General features: G+C 42.0%; 1 protein-coding gene across 3 annotated transcripts in view; it reads left to right on the top strand.

Annotated features, from left to right (window-relative positions):
• The window catches only part of kcnk2a (potassium channel, subfamily K, member 2a), a 182,631-nt gene that overhangs the window by 105,504 nt on the left and 50,407 nt on the right, over positions 1-26,720 (top strand). For all 3 annotated transcript variants that reach the window (XM_048536382.1, XM_048536383.1, XM_048536384.1), the window contains exon 3: positions 25,467-25,584. In XM_048536382.1, the coding sequence (XP_048392339.1) occupies positions 25,467-25,584 (118 nt within the window). The remainder of the gene's footprint in view (positions 1-25,466; positions 25,585-26,720) is intronic.

Raw genomic sequence — 26,720 nt, forward strand, 5'->3', positions numbered from 1 at the left:
CATCAAAGGGTTGGAGATTCTCAGAACAGAAAGGTAGATAGGTAAGAGAGTTTGTGGGTAATTTATTTAATCACATAATAGAGAGGATGGATGAGGGGAGTAAGATTGATGTATGTATATTGCATAGTTTGTAACAATGCAACTTGACTCATAAGCTCACTCAATTCTTAAACACCAATAATCATACTTTTGCATATACTTGGTGTATAAATCAGTCTCCCATTACAGCCATGGCATGCCATGCTTGAATACTGTACTAGGAATCACCTCCAATTTTTCACTTAACAAATAAATATTTTACTTATCAGTGCAGTATGACTGGGTGCAAAGAATGAAACAGCCAATATAGGGTGGTGTTGCAAAGATATCTAGAAGTTGCCCACACAAAATAAATCCTATCACAAATGCCAGAGATCCTAACCACTAACAACCACATCAATAGTTCACTTTCATACTTGGCATAAAAGCTGACTCCTATTTTTGGAGGGATTTTGAGGCTTCAGGTGTTGATTTATGTACTATCATCTCTGTAGGCTTTCAAGAATTTGTTAAAATACCACATAATAAATTTGATAACAAAATTGAAGCCCATGAAATTAAAAGCCGCATTGGCAACGTGGAGCGAGGAGTGACTAAGCAACAGAAAGCAGTGTTGGTGAATGGTTGTTTTTCAGACTGGAAGGTAATGCGGAGTGACGTCTTTAGGAATCAGTCTTGAGAACACAATTTTTCTGAAGAAGGGTCCCAACCCGAAACGTCAGTTTTCCTGATGCTGCCTGGCCTGCTGCGTTCTTCCAGCTCCACACTGTGTCAGCTCTTCTAAATATATATTAGTGACGTGGAACTTTTTCAGGGTGTAATTTCAAAATGCGTACATGGTAAAAAAAAGTCTCCAGGTTGCTTTGTAGGGAATGTTTCAAATAGATAAACATATGTCTAATAAAAATTTAACTCAAAGACGTGTGAAGCATTTTAGAAAGAATTTAAGCTACATGATAAGATATAATGAGGTGCAGAATTAGAGAGGCCTGGAGGGATATGTATATAAGTCTTAGAAGGTAACAGGACAAATTGTCAAGTTTGTTAAAAAGACATTCAGGATTTTATGGTTTTCAAAAGCAAAGAAGGTATGCTAAATCTTTATAAACATTTGTTAACTGTCATCTTGGAGTATTGTGAATAATTCTTAGTGTGCTAATATTTTGGGAAGTTAACACCTTATGGCAGGGGATGGTGGTGATGGATATGCAGGGAGATTGACTAGAATGATACCAGGTATGAGGGATCACAACAGAAAATGGTAAAAATCCTCAGGGTAGGCTACATCTGTTGAAAGGAGCAGAGTTAACACCAGAAGCTTAACTACCAAAGCATTGCAAGTTTGGGTGTGGTCTGAAATTAAAGTCCTGAAAAGTTCTGCACGTTGGGAACCAGGTGAGATTCAGCGTACTTCTGGGTTTGTAGGGAGAATGGGAAACCACTGTGAAAATGTTGGGTTAGTAAATTATCTCAATAGTTAACTTCTCAGTTCAACAGCCAATGCATGGTTTACTTGAGTTGTAGGGAACTTGCCAGGATCTACACCAGAGAACTTGGTGTAGAGCCTCAGTTCAAGGAAACCAATAAATGGGGGAAAGCCTGTGAGGAGTTAAACTTGACCTGTCTATGTGAAAGGACTTCCTGTAGGAGCATGATTTCACTGCTTTAAAGTTGATTTCCAACTTTCTGGAAGTCATTTAATATACCTTGAACTTTATTCACCTTGATTTTAGCTTTCCTGCCATCAGTCTTCTCTGCAAAATGGAAATAATCAATGCAGCAATAGCATTGGCCTCTGATGTTGGGTAATGAGCAGCTACACCAATGCTGTGGTGGGAGCAACAACAGTGATAGCACCAGCACCAGCACCCAGGCAGAAGCAGCAACAGCTGCAGCTCTTACTATTTATTTATTCTTAGCTGCTCCACGGGAGAGAGGAACACACCCAAAACTACAGCTGCAAGGGGGTGATAACCCCAACAAAGGATGTAACAGGCAGAGGATTAGCTTTCTGGACATGACCAAGCAACTTCGCTGCTCACAACAGCAGCCTCCTTGAACAAGACCTCCTTCCTAGAAGACCAAGTGGGCATACACTGCCAGTAATCATCAAAGTCAGCATTGTCCTGACTTGCATTACCTCTAGCTTCTTTTGGGTGTCTGTATTATCCTCCTGAGGATCTGCTGCCTCTAATTCCCAGATCAAAAATGTCTTGTGTTAAGGCAGCCACTTAAGCCCTGTTTGTCATGGATAAACCAGATCAAACACAGAAGGCTGTGGCTTCATGGCAGTGTTTGGATTCCCATAGCTACAGGGATTGCAAGCTTTTGGCGGTCAAAGGGCCCTCAGTTCAACCTAATGTGTTTGCTAAGGCCCGTATCCAAAGTGAGTTTGGAACACAACTAACTAGAGGCTCAGGAGAACAAGGGTCCGAAAAGAGAGCTATCTAATTAACACAATGCCATGAACTTGCCATATGCACCCAAATGAAACCCCTTACACAATAAGTCTTTTTAACCTACTTCCAATTATAGTGAAATGTTACCAATGTTCCCTCTCAGCTGTGCAGCCACAGAGCCACTGTCAGGTTCTGTTTGTGCTGATTGGCAAGCCAGCAAATTGGTTTCTTCTAGAAGGCACTGCCGTGCACAGACCTCAGAGATTTGTAAAGCAGAAAAATATATTAGAATGAGTATTGATTGTTAATGCATAAGAGGAGGCTGTTTGGCCCTTGCTGTCTGTCTTGGTTCTTTGAATGAGCAATGTACCTAGTGCCATTTCCCAGCTTCCTTCCTGCAACCTTGCACATTCTTCCTTTCCAGATAATAAACTAATTACTTCTTGAATGCCTCAATTGAATCTCTTTCCACTACTTTCTTGGGCATGCTGTTCCGATTCTCGTTATTCCATGGAAATCTGGAAGTGGGATTCTAGCATTGTGGCCATGTTAAAAAGCCAAGGCAAAGCAAGCTGTTAGAATAAACCGGCTCCTAAATTGTTGCTGCCCTCAGCACCACTGCGTGCAAGTCATTAATAATAAATGCCACGCAACATTTCAAGTCACTGTCTCTTCATCAGAACTGAAAATTCTTAGATGTAACAATTTTGAAGCAAGGCAGGGTAAGTGGAGCGGGGAGGAAAGAAAGAAAGGTCAGTTTCAGGAAGAGCATCTCATCTTTCAATAGCCATACTGCAGCCTTCCAAACTCAAATGGAGTTCAACAATTTCAGATTATAACTTCATTCTTATTTTAGATGGCAGCTGTTCGTAATGATTCTGCTTTTCATGTTTTTAGGCACAGAAAGGGAGGGCAGGAAGGAAGGAAGAAGATGGAAAAAGGTCAGTGATAGGGTGGAAGATAAGCGAGATAACTTTGCAAAAAGATTGGTCGTACAAGGTAAAGGAGAATAGTTCTCCCTTTGGTGAAGGAAGTGAAGTGGAGATTTGATAGAGGTGTTGCAAATCTTGACAGGTAAATCAGCAGAGATTGTTTCCAGCGGCAAGGGGACTGGCAACCAGAAGACACAGATTAAGGATAAATGGATCAGAGCTGTTGTAGCAAAACAAAACAGTGAGTTGTTGAGATCTTGATTGCAATACCTGAAATGTTGGTGGAAGCTGTTCTGATAATAACTTCATAAATACAATTCAACAAATACTTGAAGGGAAATAAAGGAACAGGATAATCTAAGGGAACAACTGGTTAGCTCTCTGAAAGATCCATCAGAGCCATGTTGGACTAAATGGCCGCATTCTGTGCTGTATTATTCAATGATTACATGAGTTACAGGCTGAAGGGATAGCCACCAATGGTGGCATGAAGAAAAATAGGCCAATAGCTATAAGAGCATCCTTTTAGCCTCTTGAACCTGTTCCACTGTTCAATCAGATCATGGCTGATGTATGACCTGACTCTGTATGCTGACCTTTACCCCATTTCACTTAAATCCTTGCCAAACGAAATGCATGAATCTCAGTTTTGAAATTATTTAGTGGATTGTGTATCAAAATCTGCTCTTGAAAGAGATTTCCAAATGCTTACTGACCTGTCTGTGTTTAAAATACCAAAAAGGAATGAGAGAGCAAATTGCAGGACAATGAAGAGGCAGCACGGTGGCTCAGTGGTTAGCACTGCAGCCTCACAGCACCAGGGACCCGGGTTCAATTCCCACCTCGGGTGACTGTCTGTGTGGAGTTTGCACATTCTCCCCGTGTCTGCGTGGGTTTCCTCCGGGTGCTCTGGTTTCCTCCCACAGTCCAAAGATGTGCAGGTTAGGTGGATTGACCATGCTAAATTGCCCATAGTGTTCAGGGGTTTGTGGGTTATAGGGGGATGGGTCTGGGTGGGATGCTTCAAGGGGCGGAGTGGACTTGTTGGGCCGAAGGGCCTGTTTCCACACTGTAGGGAATCTAATCTAATCAAATGATACTCAAAGTGTGACAGGAAGGGCTAGAAAATATATACCGAGGAGTACAGCAGATATTAGAACAAGAACAAGTAGTTACGGTAAAAGGTCAAAGGTTATGCCTCCTTATTTGAATGCACACAGCATTTGTAACAAGGTAAATGAAATGACAGTGCAAATAAATAAATAAATATATGATTTGGTAACTATTATGGAGTCTGGGTTCTAAGATGACCAGCACTGGGTGTTCTATATTTCAGAATATTCAGTATTCTGGAAGAATAGGTAAAAATGAAAAAGAGGTGAGATAATATTGTTAACAGCTATCAATGTGTAGGTGAATAGTGATGATGTAGGTACAACAGAGTATAAAATAGAATCAATTTGACTTGAAATAAGGAACAGCAAGAGAAAGAAGTCATTGGTGGCAGTCATCTGAAGGCCCCCAAAAATATTTGTCTCAATATAGGACAAAATATAAGTCAGAAAATAATGTAAGAAGGGAACAGGACAAATTAGCTGGGCAAAAGTAACATGGAAGATGCATTTGCAGAATACATTATGGGCGTTTAGTGAGAGGCAACATGGTTTTGTGAAGGGGAAGTCGTGTATCACTAACTTGGTTGAATTTTTTGAAGAAGTGTCAAAGATGATTGATGAGGGTAGGGCAGTGGATATTGTCTACATGGACTTCAATGAGGCCTCTGACAAGGCCCCTCATGGCAGAATGAAACGGGAGGTATGGTCACATGGGGAGAGCTTGCAAGATGGATAAAAAAACTGGCTCAATCATAGAAGACTGAAGGTACCAATGGAAAGATATGTTTCTGAATGGAGAGCTGTGACTAGTGGTGTTCCTCAGGGATCAGTTTTGAGACCTTTGCTGTTTGTCCTCCAAATCATTTACATGGATTGCAATGCAACTGGTCTAATTAGTAAGTTTGCCAATGACACAAAGGTTAGTGGAATTGTGGATAGCGATGAGGACCGTCAAAGGATACAGCTGGATATAGATTTGTTGGTGACTTGGGCAGAGAGATAGCAGATGGAGTTTAATCTGGAAAGATGTGAGGTTATGCATTTTAGAAGGCTTAATCCAGATGGAAAATATACAGTAAATGGCAGAACCCTTAAGAGTACTGATAGGCAGAGGGATCTGGGTATACAGGTACACAGGTCACTGAAATTGGCAAAGCAGGCGGAAAAGGTAGTCATCAAGGCATATGGCATGCCTGCCTTCATCAACTGGGACATTGAATTTAAAAATTGGCAGGTAATGTTCCAGCTTAATAGAACCTTAGATAGGTCACGTTTGGAATATTGTGTTCAATTCTGGTCAACACACTACCAGAAGGATGTGAGATAATGGGAACTGCAGATGCTGGAGAATACTACCTAGAATACACCTCCTCCCACCCACCCTCCTGCACTACCTAGAATACACCTCCTCCCACCCACCCTCCTGCAAAAATTCCATCCCCTATTCCCAATTCCTCCGCCTCCGCCGTATCTGCTCCCACGATGAGACATTCCACTCCCGCACATCCCAGATGTCCAAGTTCTTTAAGGACCGCAACTTTCCCCCCACAGTGATCGAGAACGCCCTTGACCGCGTCTCCCGTATTTCCCGCAACACATCCCTCACACCCCGCCCTCGCCACAACCGCCCTAAGAGGATCCCCCTCGTTCTCACACAGCACCCTACCAACCTCCGGATACAACGCATCATCCTCCGACACTTCCGCCATTTACAATCCGACCCCACCACCCAAGACATTTTTCCATCCCCTCCCCTGTCTGCTTTCCGGAGAGACCACTCTCTCCGTGACTCCCTTGTTCGCTCCACACTGCCCTCCAACCCCACCACACCCAGCACCTTCCCCTGCAACCGCAGGAAATGCTACACTTGTCCCCACACCTCCTTCCTCACCCCTATCCCAGGCCCCAAGATGACATTCCACATTAAGCAGAGGTTCACCTGCACATCTGCCAATGTGGTATACTGCATCCATTGTACCCGGTGTGGCTTCCTCTACATTGGGGAAACCAAGCGGAGGCTTGGGGACCGCTTTGCAGAACACCTCCGCTCAGTTCGCAACAAACAACTGCACCTCCCAGTTGCAAACCATTTCCACTCCCCCTCCCATTCTCTTGATGACATGTCCATCATGGGCCTCCTGCCGTGCCACAATGATGCCACCCGAAGGTTGCAGGAACAGCAACTCATATTCCGCCTGGGAACCCTGCAGCCCAATGGTATCAATGTGGACTTCACCAGTTTCAAAATCTCCCCTTCCCCAACTGCATCCCTAAACCAGCCCAGTTCGTCCCCTCCCCCCACTGCACCACACAACCAGCCCAGCTCTTCCCCCCCACCCACTGCATCCCAAAACCAGTCCAACCTGTCTCTGCCTCCCTAACCGGTTCTTCCTCTTACCCATCCCTTCCTCCCACCCCAAGCCGCACCCCCAGCTACCTACTAACCTCACCCCACCTCCTTGACCTGTCCGTCTTCCCTGGACTGACCTATCCCCTCCCTACCTCCCCACCTATACTCTCTCCACCTATCTTCTTTACTCTCCATCTTCGGTCCGCCTCCCCCTCTCTCCCTATTTATTCCAGTTCCCTCTCCCCATCCCCCTCTCTGATGAAGGGTCTAGGCCCGAAACGTCAGTTTTTGTGCTCCTGAGATGCTGCTTGGCCTGCTGTGTTCATCCAGCCTCACATTTCATTAACCAGAAGGATGTGGTGGCTTTGAAGAGGATACAGAAAAGTTTTGCGAGGAAATTGCATCATATGGAGAGCATTACCTAGGAGGAGAGGTTGGAGAAACGTGGGTTGTTCTCACTGGAACAACGGAGATCGAGGGGGAACCTGATAGAGGTCTACTATATTATGAAGGGCACAGAGAATCTGGACAATCAGAAGCTTTTTCCCAGGGTGCAAGAGTCAGTTACCAGGGGTCATGGGTTTAAAGTGCGATGGGCGAGGTTTAAGGGTGATGTACATGGCAAGATTTTTTACACAGAGGGTGGTGGGTGCCTGGAACTTGCTGTTGGGGAAGCAGATATTATAGCCAGTTTTAAAGGGTGTCTTGACAAATATATGAATAGGATGGGAAAAGAGGAATATAATCCTCGGAAGGGTGGAGGATTTGGTTGTGACAGGAAGTATGTCGGTGCAGGCTTGGAGGGCCGAAGGGCCTGTTCTAGCGCTGTAATTTTCTTTGCTCCTTGGTTCTTGGTCTATTAGCGATTGTTTTATAGAGCAGTACCTTATCCAAACTATCTGGGAAGAAGCTTTGTTAGATCTAATAATGTGTAAAGAGGTGGGATGAAGAGGAAATCTTGTAATTAAGGAATCTTTAGAGGATAATGATCACGCATATTAGAATTTCAAATTCACCTTCAGGTATCAAACCAGTGTCCTCAACTAAAATAAGGGTAGGTAATTACAGTGATATGAAGAAAGATTTGTCTAAAGCGTGCTAGGAAATTAGGTTAAGTGGAAGACCAGTAGATAAGCAGTGGAAGACATTGATGGAAATATTTCATAACACTTAACAAAAAATTATTCCAGTCAAAAGAAGGACTTGATGAAGAGGAGGTCAAGGAGAGGATCGAATCAAAAACTAAAGCATACAAAGTGGTGAAAACTATTGATAGGCTTGAGGATTGTTTTTGTTTTTAGGAGCCAGCAGTGAATAACTAAAAACTTAATTAAAAAGGAAAAAGTTGATTACGAAAGTAAATTAACAATAAATATAAGAACAAACATCAGAATGTCTACTGGCATGCAATAAAGAAAGAGCTTAAATAAAATGAGCATGGGACATTTGGTGTTTGCAACTGGCGAACTGATAACGGGGAAATGGCAAGTGATATATACCAATAGTTTCCATTGTTCTTCCTGGTAGCAGACCATGTAAACATCTCAAAGATTTCAGTTGAACGAGATGCAATGGGAAGAAAGATCTTATAACGACTTCTATCATGAGGGACATAGTCTTAGGAAAACTAATGGGACTGAAGGCAGACAGATCACCACAATATGATGGCCTGCATCCAAAGGTTTTAAAAGGGGTTGCTTAGAGTAATGGTTAAATTGATCAAAATATTCCAGAATTCACTGGATTCCAGGAGGCTTGTAGCAGATTGTAAAATTGCTAATGTGAGACTAGCAAGAAGGGAGGGAAGCAGAAAGCAGGAAACAACAGGCCAGTTTGCCTAACAACTGTCATTAGGGAAATGCTAGAGAGGATTATTAAGGACGATAAAGTAGGACATTTGGAAAACTTTAATACAATCAGACAGGGTCAATATATTTTTGTGAAATACAAGTAATGTTGGTCAAATTTGCTAGAGTGCATTGAAGATATAACAAGCAGATTTGACAAAGAAGAACAAGGAGATGTAGTGTATTTGGCTTTCCAGAAGGCATTTAATAAAGTGCCACAAATAATATTATTATATCATATGCCACATATTATAAAGACACAGACTCCAAACATGTGCAACACTGAAAGTTAAGGGTGCTATTGTGCATGAAACACAAATTGTTAGCATGCAGACTCAGCAAATATTTAATACATGAATTTCAGCTTTTAACACTATGCGACTGGAGTTAAAATTAGAGAAGTCTTGTTACAACTGCACATGGTGTTGGTCAGGCCGCAACAATTTTAGTCTCTATATTTATAAAAATGGATATACTGACATTGGAGGCAGTTCCAAAGTGGTTCACTGGACTGACTCCTGGAATGAAGGGGTTGACTTATCAACAACAGCTAAACAGGTAGGCCTTTATTCATGAGAGTTTAGAAGAATGAGGAAAAAAATGTTATAATCTAATTTAACATAAAAGATTCTGCAGGGACTGACAGCGTAGATATTGAGAAGATGTTTCTACTGTTGGGGAGTCTTGAACCAGGGGACATTTTTATCGACTATGGGGACGTGCATTAAAACCAAGATGTGAAAGCAGTGAATGTCTGTAATTCTCCACCACAGAAGGCTGTGACAGACAGATCACTGAAATTATTTAAAGAACAGATGGATAGATTTTCGAAATATTGGGGAGTTCAGGGCTATGAAAGGGTGGCATGAAGGAGGAATTGAGGCCTGAGGCAGATTTTATAGAATGACAGGGCAGGCTTAAGAGGACAAATTTTCTTAGTTCTTATGTTCAGTATGAGGGAGAGTGTCCTCATCTCATTTTTAAAAGTTCTGGCTCTAATTTTTAGACTATGGAGCCTTAACTCGTAGAAATATGTTTTTTTTCCCAAATTACCTTATTGCTTTCCTTGAGATCTTGGTGGTTGTGGGGCATGGGATATAGGAAAGGGGCCAGATTTCACAAAAAAACCAGATGGATTTGGGGAGGTATCCTGTAGAGTGCCACTGAATACATTGGAAAAGATAGAGCCTATGTCTTATTCATAGATATTATCTCAAGGGATCAAAAAACCATGTTTAAATAATAAGCATATATCATGGCAACACTTCAAAGTTGATTTCCTTCCTTTAATAACTCCCTTATAGAACTGATTTGAGGCCATGTAAGAACTTTACCTCCATACCCTGCAAAACATCAGTGGGAAAGTCTTGCCTTTCATTTATTTACATTCCACCTCAGTTTATATCCACAACAACTTTTCCAGAATGTATTTTGCACTTGGCTGAGGACTTTACCATAGGCATGCAGAAGTCTAACGAATGGCATACAGACAGGAGCCTAGTGATGCATTTAGGAGACCAATGCCAATTTAACATGGAATGAGAAGGGCACGCCAGCTGGGTGAGACCGAAAGCAATTGACTGACTGAGTGTGATTTCTGTTGTAGGGAAGGAGCTCCAGCTTTTCATATAATTTCCTTGTGTCCTGCTGAGACTTCGAGTTACTTGCAACTTTCAATATTACTTGTTTTTGATTATCAATCCAGGACTGCATGTTATTCAGTTCCAGTTGTAGGCTGAAGTGAGTTGCAGCTTTATCAGAAGTGTTTTCAATAGTGCTTTAAACAGCTCCACTCTTATAATGGCAGGAGCATCTTTAAAGACTTAGGATGGTCGCATTGAGCTCTTTTCCCTGACAAATGTGAAGCCACAGCAATATCCTGGTGCTTTAATGACTATCGTTTGACAACTACAATTGCCTTTCTCTGCATCAGGCAAGACTCCAGTGACTGCAGGGCTTTCAATTTAACTGCTTTTACTTAACAGTTTTCAATGCATATTTTTAATGTTACCAAAATATCTAATGGAAACAATCTTATTGTACTGAAGATAATTGTTATTTCTATTGTTATTATTCTGTCAAAGTGTCATATTTCAACATCCATGTCTGACTCACTGCTGCACTGAATAATGCTTAATGACATAAGCAGGCACTTTGTGAAGTGTAAATTTCTTCCAGTGTTACATTTCTTCATGTGAATTCCCTACAACTGGGTGCAGTGAGTATTGGCAGCCAGCCAATCATTCTTGAAATAGTCCTCTTAAATGAATGCATTTTATCAGCGCTGTTCCATGCTGAACAATTATTTATTCTACATAGGAAGCCACTACGTCTTCATCGCCTGTGATAAATTTAGGGCTCCTCTCTCAGAGTGGGGGAAGCGATGACCTAGTGGTATTATCACTGGACCGTTAATCTAGAGTGCCAGGTAACAGTCCAGGGACCAGCATTCAAATCCTGCCATGGCAGAAGGTGGAATTTGAATTCAATAAATATCTGGACTTAAGAATCTGATGACGACTGTGAATCCATTGTTGATTGTCAAAACACCTGTATAGTTCACTCATGGCCTTTAGGGAAGGAAATTGCCATCCTTACTTGGTCTGGCCCTCATGTGACTCTAGACAACCACAGCAATGTGGTTGACTATTACCTGCTTTCTGAGCAATTAGGGATGGGCAATACCTGCTGCCTAGCCAGTAACACCCTCATCCAATGGATAAAGAAAAAGTAATTGATATAGACCCATTTTCTTGCTTTAATTCTGTGCACTTCCACATTTTGTTACTTTTTGAATATTATAATTGGTTTGACACTGATCACAGTTATGGCAATGTGATAATGATTTGCATGAAAATGCTTCCTCTAATCTTTCCCGGCATATCAAGGAAAGAGCAACAATACCAACAACTTGCATTAATGTGGGATCTTTCACATTAACTTTAAAGCATCCCAAAGTGCTGGATGCTCTGAAATACTTTGCAGCCAAAAATATAATTTTGGAGGTGTAGTCACTGTTATAATGTGGGCCAATGCAGCAGCCAATTTGCTGCAACAACGTCCCGGAAACGGCAACTGAATTGCAGTGGCCAGATAATTATTTTCTAAGTGTTGATTGAGATATTGGTCAAGACCAACTCAGTCTTTAATTTGTGCTAAAGGCTATTTCAAATTGAACCCAGAACAGCTAGGATCTCAGTTTAGTATCTCATCCAAAGGAATGTATTTCTGACAATACTGTGCTGGAGTGAAAGCCTAGATCAAGTTCTTCAATTTACCTTATGGAAATAACTTAACGTATTCTTTATTATTATGAACACCATTATCAAATCACCATTTGATAGTTACACTGGATGTCACAAATTGATATACCTAATGAACTGGCCCCAACAACTTCCTGTGGTAGAGAATTCCACAGGTTCACAACTCTCTGGGTGAAGAAATTCTTCCTCATCTCAGTCCTGAATGGCTTATCCCTCATTCTTAGAATGTGATCACTAGTTCTGAACTTCCCCAACTTAGGGAACATTCTTCCCACATCTAGCCTGTCCGGTCCCATTAGGATTTTATATGTTTCTATGAGATTCCACACTCCCCAACGCCGCCCCCTACAAACATTCTTCTAAATTCCAGTGAGTACAAGCCCAGTTGATCTAACTTTTCCTCATATGTGAGTCCTGCCATCTTGGGAATCAGTCTGGTAAACTTTTGCTGGACTCACCCAATAGCAAGAATACACTTCCTCAAACTAGGAGACTGAAATGGAACAGAATACTCAAGGTGTAGCCTCACAAAAGCCCTGTATAACTACAGCAAGATATTCCTATTCCAATACTCAAATCCTCTTGCTAAGAAGGCCAGCATGCCAATAGCTTTCCTTGTCACCTGCTGCATCTGCATGCCAACCTCTACCATGACACTCAGGTCTTTTTGCACCTCTCCTTTTCCTGAACTGCCACCATTCTGAAAATCTGCCCTTCTGTTTTTGTGACCAAAGTGGATAACCTCACATTTATCCACATTGTATGGCTTTTGCAATTATTTGTCCACTCAGCCAGTCTGTTCAAGCCACCCTGCAGCCTCTTAGAATCCTCCTCACAGCACACACTGCCACCCAGCTTAGTATCACCTACATGTTTGGAGATATGGCATTCAGTTCCTTCGTCCAAATCAGTAATGTATATTGTGAACATCTGCGGACCCAGCACTGACCCCTACAGTATCTCACTCATCACTACCTGTCACTCTGAAAAGGACCCATTTATTCCATCTCTCTGCTTCCTGTCTGCCAACCAGTTCTCTATCCATGTTAAAGCATCACCTCTGATACCACGAGCTTTAACTTTCCTTAGCAATCTCTAGTGTGGAACCTTGTCAAAAGCTTTTTGAAAGTCCAGATTCACAACATCTACTGATTCACCCTTGTCCACCCAAAAAAATTCCAGGAAGTTTGTCAAGCAAGATTTCCTTTAGTGAGTCCATGCTGACTAGGACTGATTCTACCATTGCTTTCAAAATGTTCAGTTATTATATCCTGAATCATGATTCCAGCATTTTCCCCATCACTGATGTCAGACTAACTGACCCATAATTCCCCATTTTCCCTCTCCCTCCTTTTTAGCCCAGTCCATTGGAGCTCTTCTAGAGTCTACAGAATTCTGGAAAATGATCGCCAATGTGTCTGCTATTTCGAGGGCCACTTAAGTAATCTGGGATACAGAGCATCAGGGCCTGGAGACTTATTGTGTTTTAACCCCATCAATTCCCTCAATATTGTTTCCTGACTAATAAGGTTTTCCTTCAGATCCTCCTTCATGCTTGACCCTCTGTCCCCTAGCATTTCCAAGTTTTTTGTGTTCTCCTTAGTAAAGACAGATCCAAAGTATCTGCCATCTCTTTGTTGTCCATTATCAATTTATTTGTCTTCGCCAGTCTTCTATTCTTCACATATCTACAGGAACTTATGCAGTCAGTTTTTATGTTTTCTGCAAGCTTACTTTCATATTCCGTTTTCACCTTCTAAATTAAACCCTTTGCCCTCCTCTGCTGAATTTTAAATTTCTCCCAGCCCTCAGGTTTGCTGCTTTTTCTGGCCAGTTTATATGCCTCCTGTTTGGCTGTAACCGTGTCCGTGATTTCCCTTGTTATCCATAGTTGAGCAAATTCTCCATTTTACTTTTATGCCAGAAATGAATGTATAATTGTTGAAGTTCATCCATGTGCTCTTTAAATGTCTGCCATTGTCTATCCACCATCGACCCGTTAAGTATCCTTGGCCAGCTTATCCTAGCCAATACATGCCTCATGCCATCAAAGTTAGCTCTCTTTAACTTCACCACTCAGATTTAACTGTGTCACTCTCCACCTTAATGAAGCATTCTACTATATTATAGTTAATCTTCTCGAAAGGATCTCATACCACAATGTTGCTAGTTAATCCTCTCTGATTACACAATACACAGCCTAGGATGGCTTGCTCTCTAATTGGTTCCTCAACATATTGGTCATACATTCCAGGAAATTGTCCTCCATTGCATTACTACTAGTTTGGCTAGTCCAATCTACGTGTAGATTGAAGTCACCCATAATATCTGCTGTCTCCTTCCTGCATGCATCACAGACTTCCTGTTTGATACAGTCTCCAACCTCACAATTACTGTTTGTGGTATGTACATAACTCCCACTGATGTCTTTTTCTGTTTGGTCTTCCGTGGTTCCTCCGTTACAGATTCCACACCATCCAGGTTAATGTCCTCCCTTACTATTGTGTTCATCCACCTCTTAACCAGCAATCCTCCCCACCTCCCTTCCCTTTCCATTCATTTTTTCTTGAAAATTGAATAACACTGGGCGGTAAGTTCCCATCCTTGGTGACCCTGGAGCCAGGTCTCTGTGATCCCAATTACATCATACCTATTCGTGACTGTTGTGCAGTTAATCCATCCAACTTATTACAAATGCTCCTTGCATTGAGACGCAGAACCTTCAGGCTCATTTATTTTTGACATTTGCCGCCCTTTTAGAATCATTGCAAAGTGTTGCCCTTTTTGATTTTTTGCCTTTCGTTTCTTTGCCTTCCACTTTCACTTTTCCCCTTATTGTCTTTTGTTTCTGTAACCACTTTACTTCCCTCTGACTTCCTGCATTGGTTCCCTTCCCCGCCATTTTATGTTATACCCACCCCAACAGCACGAGTAAACGATCCCCCGAGGTCATTGGTTCCAGTCCTGCCCAGGTGCAGTTCGCTGTTGGTCATACAATAACTGGTGCACTCTCTATGGCAAAATCTCCAACAACCAACTAATCGCACTCTCCTCTCACACAAAACAAATGTTGCTTTTCCTCTGATAATTCTCATAAATTGTCCTGATGAATGCAATATGAGAAATTTTGACAAAATGTGTCTTTTTCAGCATTGCTAAATTATAATAATTTGAAAGAGCAATGATACTTCAAATGCCAGCATAAATAAGATGTTAAATTTGCATTGTCATGGTTAATATACTATATGTTGTTCAGTATCTTCAGCTATAGGTTTGTTAACTTTGAGAGTTGGTGTAACTGAGGTAAAAAATGTGAAATGAAAGCGTTAAAGAGTTTTCAGGTTATTTAAATCACATAAAGATTACATTGAAGAACTCTGCATGAAATAATTCAATTCCACAAAAGAGCTGTGATGAAGATTTCCCACCCATCAAGAGAACTTGTGTTCAGTCTGCACATGGAACTTCTCCTGTTATGTTCCTGGGGCACGTAATCATTATGTCATCTGCTAATTTTAATCAGCAACAGACATTCTGAGTAAAAGCACTCAGGGTACCATCACAAACAGTAACAGAAAATCCTGGAGTGCCATTGCAATTCGCTTTTATCAGATTATTAGCACCTTTTAGGAGAGCATGTAGTACACTTTGCTATGAATGTCAGGTAATACTGTGACATTCATACAATTTTATGCAATTCTGTATCAGTTGCATATTGCTTGAAGGGAAAGGCTACGTTCCTGACAAGTGCTGCTGCCCAGCAAATTGCAACCTCACAGAGGTCTACTGCTCCTGTCACTATTTTAATGGGCCCTGGATCTGTTTATCCACTGAACACTGTGACTGTCAGTCTGCCGGATGCTATCTAAAGCCCAAAGAGACAGCTCTCTGCATCCAACCTTTCCTCTCACCAGTGACCCACAGAGTCTGACACATGAAACACAATTTGCTGTCAAATCTGAAGTAAAAAATATGTATTCAAAGCTTGAATTGAGTGGTTTTCTAACAATGCTATGGCCTGCTCCTGATAAGTAGTCAGTATGCATAACTTGTATGTGTCTCCTACCGTATATGTATCATGCATATGCTTTTATAGCAGGTTTATGGGCATTGAATGAAATGTTAGGATGTGAATGATGTCTCTCAGGTAATGTAAAACAAGAAAACAGATTGTAGACCTGCTGATATTATCCTGTTATAGTTGAGAAAAGGGCTTTAAGTTTGTACATAGAAGAGAGATTGAAATAGCAGAAAATATTTTGAGACTACTGCCCATCATCTTTCCAAATAAATTAAAGCCTAAGTTCAAGTGCAGCATCCTATTATACATAGTACTTTCCAGTTGTTAAAAAACATTAGACTTTGTAGTGCTGTAACTATTGAAATAATTGAGCTCTAGAAATTAAGTAACTGGGAAAAACATATGCCCATTAATTTTGGTATGAATATCATTTGCCTTCTCAATTTTGTGCATATCTCATCTATAACTTCTGTTCAATTATTTTAATCCCCTTGTCAATAGTTTTAATTAATGTTGTCAACTGTGTTTTATTCCCGTGGGCACCAAATGTTAAATGATACTTTGCCCTCTCTTTATTTGGAACAATTCCTTGTGAGCTTCACTGAGCATCATTCAGTCAGGCTCGGTGACCACCTGTGTGGAGTTTGCACGTTCTCCCCGAGTTGGCGTGGGTTTTCTCCAGGTACTCTGTTTTCCTCCCACAGTCCAAAGATGTGTAGTTTAGGTGGATCGGTCATGTTAAGTCCATAGTGTCCAAGAATATGCGGGCTTGATTGGTTAATCATGGGCAAATACGAAGTTACGGGGATAGGGTAGGGGGTGGAAAGTTCTTTGGTGGGTAGCAGCAGTGTAGACTCAATGGGCTGAATGGCCTGCTTCCATACTGTAGGGCTTCCATGATTCTATGATCCATGGCTACAAAGAAGGCCACACATTTTTGCCTCTCATTTGATTTGAATGAAATAAGTGGTTTGTATATCTTGTGCTCTCCATTGATAACTTTATTTATCAGAAACATCAAGGGCACTTTTGAGACATAGTGGTAGTGTCCCTATCTCTGAACCAAGAAACCAAGCTTCTAGTCCCACCAGTTCTGGAGGTATATCATAACATCTCTGAACAGGTGGATTAGAAAATATCTGAGAAAGCAAAGTGTGAAGCTGGATGAACACAGCAGGCCCAGCAGCATCTCAGGAGCACAAAAGCTGACGTTTCGGGCCTAGACCCTTCATCAGAAAAGGGGGATAGGGAGAGGATTCTGAAATAAATAGGGAGGGGGGGAGGCGGACTGCAGATGGATAGAGGAGAAGATGGGTGGATAGGAGAGTACGGGTGGGGAGGTGGGGAGGGGATAGGTCAGTCTGGGGAGGACAGACAGGTCAAGGGGGCAGCATGAGGTTAGTAGGTAGGAAATGGAGGTGTGGCTTTGGGTGGGAGGAGGGGATAGGTGAGAGGAAGAACAGGTTAGGCAGGATGGGACAAGCTGGGCTGGTTTTGGGATGCAGTGGGGAAGGGAAGATTTTGAAGCTGGTGAAATCCACATTGATACCATTGGGCTGCAGGGTTCCCAAGCGGAATATGAGTTGCTGTTCCTGCAACCTACAGGTGGCATCCATATGGTACTGCAGGAGGCCCATGATGGACATGTCGTCTAAGGATTGGGAGTGGGGAGTTGAAATTGTTCACGACTGGGAGGTGCAGTTGTTTACTGCAAACTGAGCGTAGGTGTTCTGCAAAGCGGTCCCCAAGCCTCCGCTTGGTTTCCCCAATGTACAGGAGGCCACACTGCGTACAGCGGATGCAATATACCACATTGGCGGATGTGCAGGTGAATATCTGCTTGATGTGGGAAGTGATCTTAGGGCCTGGGATGGGCATGAGGGAGGTGGTGTGGGAGCAGGTGTAGCACTTCCTGCGGTTGCAGGGGAAAGTGCCGGGTGTGGTGGGGTTGGAGAGGAGTGTGGAGCAAACAAGGGAGTCGCGGAGAGAGTGGTCTCTCCGGAAGGCAGACAAGGGTGGAGTTGGAAAAATGACACTTCTGCCTTCTACAATCCGACCCCACCACTAAAGACATTTTTCCAACCCCCCCCTTGTCTGCCTTCCGGAGAGATCACTCTCTCCACGACTCCCTTGTCCGCTCCACACTCCCCTCCAACCCCACCACACCCGGCACCTTCCCCTGCAACCGCAGGAAGAGCTACACCTGCCCCCACACCTCCTCCCTCACCCCCATCCCAGGCCCTGAGATCACTTTCCACATCAAGCAGATGTTCACCTGCACATCTGCCAATGTGGTATTCTGCATCCGCTGTACACGTTGTGGCTTCCTGTACATTGGGGAAACCAAACTAAGGCTTGTGGACTGCTTTGCAGAATACCTACGCTTGGTTCGCAGTAAACAACTGCACCTCCCAGTCGCGAACCATTTCAGCTCCCCCTCCCATTCCTTAGACGACATGTCCATCCTGGGCCTCCTGCAGTGCCATAATGATGCCACCTGTAGGTTGCAGGAACAGCAACTCATATTCCGCTTGGGAACCGTGCAGCCCAATGGTATCAATGTGGATTTCACCAGCTTCAAAATCGCCTCTCCCCCCGCTGCATCCCAAAACCAGCCCAGCTTGTCCCCATCTGCTTAACCTGTTCTTCCTCTCACCTATCTCCTCCTCCCACCTCAAGCCGCACCTCCATTTCCTACCTACTAACCTCATCCCTCCCCCTTGACCTGTCCACCCTCCCCGCACTGACCTATCCCCTCCCTCCCTCCCCACCCATACTCTCCTCTTCACCTATCTTCTCCTTTATCCATCTTCAGTCCACCTCCTCCTCTGGATGTGAGTTTGCTTGCTGAGCTGGAAGGTTAGTTTTCAGATGTTTCAGCACCGTTCTAGGTAACATCATCAGTGAGCCTCTGACGAAGCGCTGGTGTTATGTCCCGCTTTCTATTGATCTGGTTAGGTTTCCTTGGGTTGGTGATGTCATTTCCAGCATTGGTGATGTCATTTCCTGTTCTTTTCCTCAGGGGATGGTAGATTGGCTCCAAATCAATGTGTTTGTTGATGGAGTTCCGGTTGGAATGCCATGCTTCTAGGAATTCTCGTGTGTGTCTCTGTTTGGCTTGTCCTAGGATGGATGTGTTGTCCCAATCAAAGTGGTCTCCTTCCTCATCTTTATGTAAGGATACTAGTGATAGTGGGTCATGTCGTTTTGTGGCTAGTTGATGTTCATGTATCCTGGTGGCTAGCTTTCTGCCAGTTTATCCAATGCAGTGTTTGTCACAGTTCTTGCAAGGTATTTTGTAGATGACGTTTGTTTTGTTTGTTGTCTGTATAGGGTTTTTAAGTTCATTAGCTGCTGTTTTAGTGTGTTGGTGGGTTTGTGGGCTATCCTGATGCCAAGAGGTCCGAGTAGTCTGGCAGTCATTTCGGAAATGTCTTTGATGTAGGGGAGCGTGGTTATGGTTTCTGAGCCCATTTTGTCTGTTTGTTTGGGTTTTTTGCTGAGAAATTGGTGGACTGTGTTCATAGGGTACACATTCTTTTTGAATACGCTGTATAGGTGATTTTCTTCTGCTCTGCGTAGCTCCTCTGTGCTGCAGTGTGTGGTGGCTCGTTGGAATAATGTTCTAATGCAGCTTCGTTTGTGGATATTGGGATGGTTGCTCCTGTAGTTCAGTATTTGGTCCGTATGTGTTGTTTTCCTGTAGACGCTGGTTTGAAGTTCCCCATTGGCTGTTCGCTCTACTGTGACATCTAGGAATGGCAGTTTGTTGTTGTTTTCCTCCTCTTTTGTGAATGTTATGCCAGTAAGGGTATTATTGTTGGTCTGGAAGGTTTCCTCTAATTTGTTTTGTTTAGTGATGACAAAGGTGTCATCTACATAGCGGACCCAATCCTCCTCCTCTCTCCCTATTTATTTCAGAATCCTCTCCCCATCCCCCTTTTCTGATGAAGGGTTTAGGCCCGAAACCTCAGCTTTTGTGCTCCTGAGATGCTGCTTGGCCTGCTGTGTTCATCCAGCTCCTCATTTTGTTATCTTGGATTCTCCTGCATCTGCAGTTCCCATTATCTCTGATTAGAAAATATCTACCAGGCACATCAATTAGATGACACTATTTAAAGACATCCTGCATCTTATAAATTCATGAAATTGTCATTAAAACTTCAGAAGACATTCTCAGGACAGCAATGATTGTTGATACCTGCCTGATGCCCTCTTCTGATAGGCCACACTCCCAACCTCCTCATAAGAACATAAGGACTAAGGGCTGGAGTAGACAAATCAGCCCTTTGAGCCCGATCTGCCATTCAATACAATCTTAGTTTGGACTCAACTTCATTTCCCTTCCTGCCCTCCATAAAGTTGTTATAGTCCCAACAGACCATAGGGCAGCTCTCTCGTTAGAGAGAGATGACTGGTGGTTGTTTAACTTGAAGGTCAACGGGCCTCAGGTGAGAGCAGAAGTTGAGAAGAACAGTTCTTTATAGTAACCTCAGTCAATGTGGATTTGAAACCATGCTGTTGGCGTCACTCTGCATCACAATCCAGTCATGCAAGCTCACCAACCCCCTCTCCATAATCCTTCAATCCATTGCTCATCAAAGATCTATCAACTTCTTCCTCAAATTTACGTGTATGTCCTGACCACACTCTAGGATAGTGAATTCCACACATTCATGGCCCTTCAGGAGAAATAATTTCTCCTCATCTCTGCTTTAAATCTGCTATCACTTATCTTAAAACTATGACTTGTCATTCTACATTACCCCACAAGAGGAAACATCCTCTTTCTGTCTTCTTTATCAGTTCCCTTTAGCACCTTATATACTTCAATTATATTTCCATTTATTCTTCTAAGCTCCTAAGTAGAGACATAAACTGCTCTATTTCTCATTGTAAGACAATTTCCTCACCTCTGGAATTAATGTGGTGAACCTTCTCTGAACTGCCTCCAAAGCAAATACATCCCTCCTCGAGTAAGGAGCCCAACACTGTATGTAATACTTCAGGTGTGGTGTCACAGCTGTATAGTTACAACACGTTCCTATTTTTATACTGTATTACTTTGGCAATAAATGCTAAAATTCTACGGTTTTCTACTGCTAGTTTGAAAGTTTTAAAGAAGGCAGTTGGCAGAATGAGAAAGACATTTTAACTGCCAGATAGTAGGAAGATTTTCTAGCGGGGAAAACAGGCACAAGAAGCACCATTGCCTTGCCTTCCAAGTCAGACATTGTCCTGAATTGGGAATATAATGTTGCTGACTTAAAATCCATGAACTTGCTTCTAACATTGCTAAGGCTATACCTACACCTCGAGGTCTACATCAGTTCAAGAAGGTGGCTTGCCATCAGCTTTTCAAGAGCAATTAGTGCCAGTTAATAAATACTGGCCTTGCCAGTGATTATCACCTCGAATGAATGAATCAAAAAGAACCAGTTTCCTACTGGTAGCAGAACTTGTCTTCAATGTAGTAACATTTAATGACTTTATGACTTCCTGCATAATCAAAATATCCGTCCTCATCTAAGGAGACCAAAACAGTGCATGATACTCCATATGTAGTTGAACCAAGGCCGTGTATGATTGTAACATGATATCCGTGTTGCTGAGTTGATTCCTGTTGTAATGCAGGCCAGTATACTATAAGCCTTCTTCGCTGCTTGCTGCACTTCTCCTGCTTACTTTCAGTGACTGGTGTACAAGGACATCCAGGTCTTGTTGCACCTCCCCTTTCCCAATTCATTGCCATTCTGATACTAATCTTCCTTTGTTCTTTGGTACCAGAGTAGATAATCTTATATTTATTCATCTGCCACACATTCGCCCACTGACCCAATTTGTCCATATCATACTATAACATCTCTGTATCTTCCCCACAGCTCATCCTGCAACCTAGCTCTATGACACCTGCAAACTTGGAGATATTACATTAAATTTCCTCACCTAACTCATTCAGAGATATTGTGAATAGCTGGGTCCAGGCACTGATCCGTGCTGTTTCCCTACTTGTAAAAAGCCTTCCACTTATAAAAAGACCCATTTATTCCTACTGTTTTCCTGTCTGACAGCATCACCTATCTAATCCTAGAAGCAAATGTGGCATTTTTGTATTTTTTCCTCTGCTTTCATTATTTATGAATAAAAGTGAACTTTTTGGCCATTTGAAGGCTTTCTAGTATGTGATACTCCCGCATTGAACAACATAAAGCTACACAGGGCTTTAGGGAATGTGCTACTCCTGACAGGATTCTAAGATGGAGCTAAAGATGGGTAAAGAATGTACCTTTGATAGCAATACATTTATAAAAGTACCAATGTATTCGCAATGAAGTGTCAGCTGTACCACCAATGTGCCTTCAGAAGAGTTTCTTTCGCATTGCCCTCTCGCTACATGCACTGTGAAGGGCAGTTCCTGGTGGGCAATGCTTGACCTGGTGCATATTTGGACTTTAAAAATGGAGCTTGTGCCAGGAATGCTGGGAAATCCCAGCAGTGGTGAATACCTCCGTCATTCCTGAGCAGAGGATTGGGCAAATGGGGTACCACAGAGGTGTGGTGCTCAGCTAGAGAGGTGAGCCTGCAGAGAATAACTTGAGAAAACACATGGACAGAAACCCTCCATGAAGCTCACAAAAATTGACAGACAATTTTCTGGTTAAAATTCAAACCAAAATCTTGGTGTCAGCTGAAGGTAGAGATGTGAAATAAGGTATGGGAAATGTTGGTAATGAATACAGGAAATGACTATGACCACAGGATCCACAGGATAGTTCAGTGTACAGTATTGAGAGATGTTTGTTTGGAGGTTTACAGGCTGGCTTGCAAATAATGGCCATCACTTTAGCCACTTAGCTCTTCCCCACAAGCTCCTTCTCACCTGCTACAAGAGACATCACTGTTCCTGCAGTGCAAGCTGCTTCTAACATCCTCCCTGATAGAGTAAGCCGTCACATTGTCTTCTCAACGGATCTCAAGGCAAAATTTTACCACGTGCTACAGGCCCCAACTTTGGGACCTGCCAGCAATCTTCCTGCAGGTGACCTTCTGATTAGCCTTCCCCATGCTTGTGATCCAATTAAAGATGGTGGGTCGCCTCTCGGAGTTGTCAGCACCATCACGTGTGGGCACCTCTGGACCAATTGTTTTCTGGACTGCTCAGCAATATTCAAATAAGAAAGAAACAGGCTGGTCAGTCTGTACAGGCTTCGGAGGTTAGAGAGAAGTTGACAGCACACTCTCTCGATAATCTGCCGAATGCTGTTGCTTAAAATATTTCAAAAAAGCAGCTCAGTATTCACTACCTTTTCATCATTCCCTAGATTTTACTTAGAACAAAAGTGAAATATGCAGCTTTTCTTTGTGGATCCCTGCCAACATTTCCTTGCTAATGGCCCAAAAAAGCTTTGTCTTTTTTAAACTAACATTAAAACGATTACACGCAGCTAAGTTGTGTTTGTTAAAACCAGGTGCCTGAAATCTTTATCCAAGACCGCTTCATCAGAGCGAACAAAAGACCTCATCTTCCAGCAAGCTGTCTCCAGGGCTGTCCCTGACACGAATCCCTGCTCCTATGCACGAGCTCTGTTTGCAGTCATGTGCGAACTCTCTAACTCATTCCCAAAGACAATGAAACTCTGAGCTGTTCCTCTGGAGTGATACTGTACATTACAATTAGTTTTATTGTCATATTGAAAAGTTTACAAGTCACCACTTATGGTGCCATCTTGGATACAATGTACCTAGGCACAGATTCTTCAGTAAAAATTCTTAAGGAAAAGATTAGACAAATAATTAAAAGTCCAACATTACAGATTGGAGGAATAAATTAGAAAAAATAGATTAATAAAATGTTCAGACCGACAGTCCTTCTAATCCAGTCCATACCAGCACCTAGCCTCCAGCGCGCCGAGCCTTGAGCCCAGACTACACCAGGTTTCACCTTGGTGCTGTCAACGATGCAAGATTGCCCTGGAATCACTTCAAGGCCAGAAGTCTATATTGAGGCCACACTGGTCTGAAAGACCACCACATACCATGAAAAGACTACCTTCATTGAAGGATAGTCCTCCTCTACAGTTTCTTCTGTAGGTTATTGCTGCTGGGAAGGATCTAGAGCAAAGGGAAAAGTTTCAAGATTTATCATTGCGCCCAATAGCCAGACATAAGTAAATGGCCAGCATCACGATGTGGCTTGGCTTAGTCAAGTTATGTGACTGTGTTTTTTAAGTGTTTTCCTTTCTTTTTTACCCAACACCTGCAAGCAATATTAAAATCCCTGCTCAGAGAGTGCCTTGGTCTCAAAATCAGCTGACTCCTGTTCTCCTGGTCCCAGAACTGAGGATATCACTTCGGATTTCTGCAATAAATAATATAAACAGTCTGTCATCACTTCCATTGCCCAATCCTTCTTATCTAATACTGTCACAAGTGGTTTTTTTCTGATCAATGAAGTTGCCAATTCATATATTTGGAATAGCGTGAACAATTTGAGAATGTGGATGTGTAAGTTGCAACATTTTGTAATGAAGACTGGAAAGCAAAGACAGGACAGAACTGTCTTTTCTTTCACCCTGAGGTGAAAAATAGATAAAAACAGAATTTATATCAAGATTAAAAATAAAGGAACATTTAGTTATTGATATGTTTGGTAAAGGAATGGAGAGCATTTTTGAGTTTTGATATGGCCAATGAAGGGGATGAAGACTAATGTGGCAAGTAGCAGAAAGATACTTTTTTTTTATTCAAATACATTTCTTTCACAAGTTTGATAAAGTTGTGTCACATATCTGCTGCATTACAGATTGAGTTGATTTTACAACCGAGTGAAATATGACTGAAGTATCAGATTTGGCTTTTACTCTGCATTTAGATTACTTATTGAATATACCTAGCTATGACTTTGGTTCTAGGGCGAATACAGCAATGCGAAGCAAGTCAAAAAGCCTTAACTTCCTAATCTCTGCTTTTAGTGTTCTTGCAAATTTACCATTGTACTAGCTGTGTGCAATTAATGCGTTTAAAGCTATTTTTCAAAACTTAGAGTGTCTCTGATCACAGAGCGTGATTTTTTCCTATTTCACATCTGTCTTGCTCACTCCAAACAAAGTTGCTATGTTAATGCATTGTTACATTGGTGCAATGGCTTGACTCTACATGAAGCAAAAATTGCAAACGTGCCTGCTAAAACATTTTTACTTTGAACATGTAATAGCCACCCTAGAGGGAGAAGATTTTAATCCCATTGAAGTCAGGTGAAATCTCAGGTACCAGTCAACTCCCTAAGTAGAAAAGATTCTGACAACCATGGGACAGAAAGGGATGAAAACAATGAGAACAAATCATGTAAAACAAAATCAATTGAAGTGTTTTTCGAATAAAATATGGTGGTATTACTCATGTCCAAATATGTCAACACACTAAAGAATTATAATGAATATCTTGCTTTGGAAGATTAATAATTTTGCATGATTACTGATGGATTCTTTTCAAACTGACAGCATTTGATGGAAGCTGTAAATGCAGGTGTTAACCCTGCAGGGAATTCTACCAATCATACCAGCCACTGGGACTTGGGCAGTTCCTTCTTCTTTGCTGGCACCATTATAACCACCATAGGTAAGAAATTTATGATAAATCTGGAACCCACTGTTCATGATTTAATTATGTTCCACTTATTCATTTGAATGAAATGCATCTTGAAACTGAATGATTGGTACATTGCAACTTTAGCAAAGTCTGTAAACTTGCTGATTCCTTGTACACTGAGTTATATTTCATATACTTTATAGCGAATGTTTACTTTTCTCCAATTCTTTCCGATAATCTAAAATTTATATTGTTTAACAAGAATTTCATAAAACTGTTCTTCTAGTTGTAGTAATAGTTCATCTAACCTATTAGCTATTAGAAGCATACTTCTAACATTTGGCAATAGTACTAAATTGCAAAATTTTACTAAGTTTTAGATCAACTACAAGTGATGCATTGATTCAGATTTTCATTTTCCTTGAAGTCAATGAAAACACTTATACTTCACTTAACATCTACTGAGTGGATAGGCAAGCTAGCATTTCAGGAATCAATACTTGGTCAAAATCAAAAGATATTACGGATAGATAACATTTTAAAAGGAACAGAATGAGGAAAAGGGAGGGACAAAGTGAAATACATGGATTGAAATAGAACAGACTTATAAAGTGCTTGGGTACAAAACAGCAGAAGCAGTTAATTTTTAGGAATTCCCAATTTTTTGATTGTTCATTTGAACATTTACTGCAACTCCTGTTTTTTGTTCCTGGATGGGACTGCACCATGCCATTTGTTATAGCACAATGGCTATCTTGGTGTTTAAATATAACCTTTGCCCTGGCTCTGCTTTCTGTCCAACCTACTAAAGTAACTTAGGAACATCTCATTTATCTAATTTTGCTGACTGACATAGCCCTGTATCACTTCAGTCCTGCAGACCATCTGCCCTTATGCCCTCAGCTGTCTTGAACCTGATGGCCCTTAAAGTTCGACCATATTTCCCTGATGATTGTCTCAAAGCTTTGTCCAGTGATCTCATGACCAAGAACCCAATGTCTTTGGCATTACTGTACTGTGATATCTGCAACACTTGCAACTGACAGTCTTGCTTAGCCGCTCCACGGTGGCTGCTCAATATTTTTCCTAACAGTCCCGCCAACACTTCGGACTACTGGACTGTATCTCTGCATCAACCTCTGTACACCTCGCCTCATGGCTCAGTT

This window comes from Stegostoma tigrinum, chromosome 9 (assembly GCF_030684315.1).
Source record: "Stegostoma tigrinum isolate sSteTig4 chromosome 9, sSteTig4.hap1, whole genome shotgun sequence".
In the NCBI taxonomy this organism is placed as follows: Eukaryota; Metazoa; Chordata; class Chondrichthyes; order Orectolobiformes; family Stegostomatidae; genus Stegostoma; species Stegostoma tigrinum.